At 47.1% G+C, this 4,411-nt stretch overlaps 1 protein-coding gene across 1 annotated transcript; it reads left to right on the top strand.

Moving 5' to 3' along the window:
• Nucleotides 1-581: 581 nt before the first annotated feature.
• LOC128081376 (zinc finger CCCH domain-containing protein 11A-like) lies at nt 582-3,402 on the top strand. Its single transcript, XM_052684532.1, has 5 exons — nt 582-633; nt 884-970; nt 1,264-1,635; nt 1,911-1,996; nt 2,441-3,402. The coding sequence occupies exons 2-5, from the start codon at nt 943-945 to the stop codon at nt 2,495-2,497; spliced, it is 543 nt and encodes a 180-aa protein (XP_052540492.1). The 5' UTR covers nt 582-633; nt 884-942; the 3' UTR covers nt 2,498-3,402.
• The last annotated feature ends 1,009 nt before the right edge of the window (nt 3,403-4,411 follow it).

Raw genomic sequence — 4,411 nt, 5'->3', positions numbered from 1 at the left:
TTCCCTGTGCTAGGAAGCAGCAGCCAGCAGGCTGCCAGAAATCCAACAGTGCCTTGCAGTGCACAGGGGGACGCGATGGGGACGGACCGTCCTTAGCACCACGCAAAAGTGAGTTTCTTCAGTCCTCTGTCATGAAGTGTGGAAGAATGCATTTTAAGTATTACTTCTGAGCGGGTGCAGTGCTGTAGGGATGTCCAGTAACCATGGTGAAAGCATTAAGAGAGGCCAACAGTGATAGCTGATGGCAGCAGTGAGACAGAAGTGTGTGTATAAGTAGTGGTGCTCAGAGCTGACTGAATTCCCTTTAGGGACAAAAAATCCATGTCTTGATTTCTGCAGCTGATAGTGTTTTGTTTGCTGTGCTCTGCAGAATGCAGAGCTGTCAGGCAGACGGGATTCCTCTGCTGCCATCTGAGCAGGAATGAGAGCAGTACTGCTTTGTGTAAGCACATTGCAGTTTAAACATCAGTTTCTGTTGTGGCTGTAGAACAGTGTCTGTCAGTTTTTGGGGGTGGATAGGACAGTGCTGCTCCCGTTGTCTGTGCAATCACACTGGATCTGTTGTTGCAGAGACAGAGCCTGCGCATCCATGGGATGGTGCTGGGCATGGGGGGAAACGGAAAGCCTCCCCAGGTAAGAAGCTCTTGTGAGCTGTGGTGTGGGTACCTGCCTCTAACTAGGGCTGCACAAAAGGCTGTGTGTGATGGAGGAGAGAAGACGGGCACTGCAGATCTGTGCTGACTGCAGAAATGGCTCACCATTGAAGCAGAAAAAAGGCAAATTGAAGAAACTGCACTTGAAGATCAGAAGTCTGTGGTTGGCTGTGCTAAAATGTTCCTCCAAATAGATGCTCTTCATGTCTTTCTTGTTTCCCTTCTGCCAGAAGCTGATACAAGCAGCCTTCCACTGAAGCACTGCTCTGTGGAAAGGCACAGGAGAAGCATGGAATGTGGCACAGCACCAAAGAGAGGTACAGACACAGCAGGCATCTGGGTTTGGTGCCCTGTCTTTCTAGTTAGGCTTTCCGTCTGTTCTTTCTGGGACTGTTCTCATTGCATGTTGCTCGGGGTCTTAATCCCTGGGATTTAGTTACCTCTCCTGTCCTGATTTGTACTGAGAACTCACAGTTGATACAAGATCCTAAGATCCATAACCATGAATACCCAAGATTAGATTTTCTAGTACTGTGGCCTATTTTGTAGAATGAAAGTAGTTCTGGACTCTCTTTAAATCCTGTTGCTTTTCCTTTCTTTATGGTGACAGTGAGAGGTGCTGAGTCAAATGGAGAGAGACGCATGAATGCAGTACAAGAAGTCTATTCTGAAAGAGCTCATCTAAGAACTGAATCCAAAGCTCATGTACGGGCTGGAGGGCTTCTTAGCAGAGCAGGTCTCAGTGAAGGGAGAAGACCATCCCCTGCAGTGAGCCTCCACTCCCTCTCCAAGACCCTGCCTGAAAGAAAGCGCAAGGACTTGGAAGGAGCAAAACAAGCAACAGAGCAGCTGCCTCCCTACAAAAGAGTGAGGAGTGAGTGCAGCAGGGAGAAGGCTCTGAGGATGTATCAGAGTGGGGACAGCGTGCTGCCTCCAGCAGTGCAGCCTGGGCCTGCCGCAGCGCAGAGCTCCAGGCGAAGAGGTAAGAAGGTGCTGCGGTACCCTCCCCAGTGAGCTGCTGCCTTTGGTGAGGCATTAAGTTTGCTTGGGGTTGGCTTTGCTTTTTCCTTCTCTGTGGAGGGGAAAAGAGTTGAAGGCTACAAAGTCCAAAGGCACTGAGGTGCCAGAATATGTAACCCCATCTTTTTCCATTCATTCCATGATGGTCTTCTGTGCGTCCAGCTGGAAATGTCATTCACTGAGAATGGCTTCCTAGTCCAATTTCAAAATGAAATTATCTTTTTTCTTACTTCATAGCAAGAAGAAAAAGAAGAACAGGACAAAAAAAGAGGAGAGCGGAAATGATGAAGGCTTCTCTGAGAGCTGCTGCTGCGCATGCAGAGGTGAGTCCTTAGTGAGCACAGACACACACTCTCTTGTTGTTCTCATTGCCTCCATCTGTCAGACATGAAAGAGTGCTGAGGGAAGCAGTGTAGTAGGAAAACACCCAGCTGTGCATTTGAGCAAATCATGCTGTCAGTGAGGGCTGCCTAGGGGAGCTTGGATGCCTTTCTCTCACTTGAGGACACTGTTAGTAATGGCCAGAGAGTTTTGCTGTGATAAAGAAGCTTGCCATGTCGGGCACTGCAACTTTGAAACCGCGTCTCACAGCAGAGCATGAATCTTACCATGGGCAGCTGTTGTGGGAAGTAACATCAGTGACCTGAATGGCAGGAACGTGCTGTGCTGCATGGGGCCATTCTGAAAGTTTTCTGATTAAACTTTCTTAATGAGATCTCCCTAGATTGTTTCTGTCCTATTTCTACACTCACTTTGTTTCTTTTCAGTCTTCCACAGTGAACAGTCTTGTGGAGATGATGCAAAAGCTGCAGCTGAAAGACTGACAGGAGGAGCATCAGAAGGCAGAGGCAGCGCACAGCGTTACAGGGCTGCACTGCGAGTGCCACCCAACTCAGCATCCAAGTCTTTTTCTGTTGCTGTCAATCAATAAACTGTCATGATTATGCACTCAGAAAGAGCACACGGCCTGATTTGCTGAGCAACATTCCATGAGCTGGTGCATGACCTCCTATGTGCAACTCCCACAGCTCCATCAGTGAACACTGGAATTTATCAAAGCAATGGATGCACCAATCCCTTGCACTGCCCACAAACGCACTGTCTGCAAAGCACGTGCAAAGAGCTGTGAGCAGCACAGCTCGGCCATGAGCACGCTAAGTTAGAGAACAGCTCTGTGCAGATGTCTGAGTTCTCCTGGGGCAGCACTGAGCATAAGTGAGCATGTGCCCCTCACCCTTCAGGCATCTCTGCTGGGGAAAGAGAGGCTCCGCCGGCTGCCTGATCCCAGGAGGCAAAGGTGTTCTCCCAACTTCCCTGCAATGGTTGCTTCCTTCACCTTCCCCCGTCTTCAGCTGTTGTTATACTACTTATTCTACAGATGGGGCTTGAGTGTCTGTCATCATGGCACATCTTTGTTTTGGGTTGTATCACTTTGGTTTTAAAAGCCTAAGCTAAAAACTTCAGAGTGCACACTAAATGAGGGGTCACAGCCCATGGAAGTGGAGAACTTTTGGCATGAAGGTGTTGTTTGGTTTTATAATGAGTGTGTAATAGGCAAAGTTCACCTAAAGGATGGCATTTTGTCTAAAAATGACAGACGTTTTTTCAAGAGTAGCAGAAATTCCTGGGTTTAGTTCGATTACATTTTGGTGTACAGAGCTCATCATTGGAGTCTTTTCTGCTGGGCTCTTTTTGAAGGGGGAATGCTTCTTGGTGAGCCTGTGCAAAGTTTTTGGATGTTTGAAATCAATTATGAGAAATTCATTATTAAAAAGAAATAACTACCTTTATGCATACTTTCTTGTTATTCCTTTTTCCTTACCACTGCATCAACAAATATACCACTGCTTCATGAAGCCTTTTAAACACCAGTAAGTTGGAAACTATTGATGCTTGCTTTATTTGCGAAGGATTTTTCACAGCTTTGAGGGTATATTTGAGGGTTATTTACCCCATGTTCAGGGGGACCTTCATTCTCCACCCCTTTCTTCCTCATGAAGCCAGTGGAGAAGTGGAAAGAAGAGATTATGGTTCTATAGAGATAAAGGGAAAATAATTTACTAGAAGTGGTAAAGAACTGTGAGACTATACAGTATAAAAGGAATCAAGGGCAATGAATCAAACAAACAGAAACAGAAAAATCTCTGAGCCATTCTGCATTGTCAGCTGATCAGGTGGAAAAGGAAGTCCTCACATCACATCACATTTGTTTTTTTATTCATATCATAGAATAATAGAATCACCAAAGTTAGAAGTGACCTTCAAGATCATCCAGTCCAACTGTCTGCCTATCACCAGTAGCTCTCACTAAACCACATCCCCCAAAAACATCTAAACATTCCCTGAACACCTCCAGGGTTGGAGTCTCCTCCCTCTCCCTGGGCAGCCCTTTCCCCCTCCCTGGGCAGCGCCTGACCATTAGTATTTCCCAACATCCAGACTGAAGCTCCTCTGGCACAACTTGAGGCCATTTCTTCTTGTCCTGATACATGAGAGAGGAGGCCGACCCCCATCTCATTATAACCCCCCTTCAGGTAGTTATAGAGAGCAATGAGATTTCCCCTGAGCCTCCTCTTCTCTAGACTGAACAATCCCAGCTCCTTCAGCCACTCCCAATCAGACTTGCACTCCAGACCCCTCACCAGCTTTGTTGCCCTTCTCTGGACACGCTCCAGGGCCACCATGTCTTTTTTGTAGTGAGGGACCCAACACTGAACACAGCACTTCAGCTGAGTACA

This window comes from Tympanuchus pallidicinctus, unplaced genomic scaffold, assembly GCF_026119805.1.
Source record: "Tympanuchus pallidicinctus isolate F22 unplaced genomic scaffold, pur_lepc_1.0 scaffold21, whole genome shotgun sequence".
Classification (NCBI taxonomy): Eukaryota; Metazoa; Chordata; class Aves; order Galliformes; family Phasianidae; genus Tympanuchus; species Tympanuchus pallidicinctus.
The sequence above is the reverse complement of the archived record's forward strand: the minus strand, read 5'-3'. Positions and strand labels throughout refer to the sequence as shown.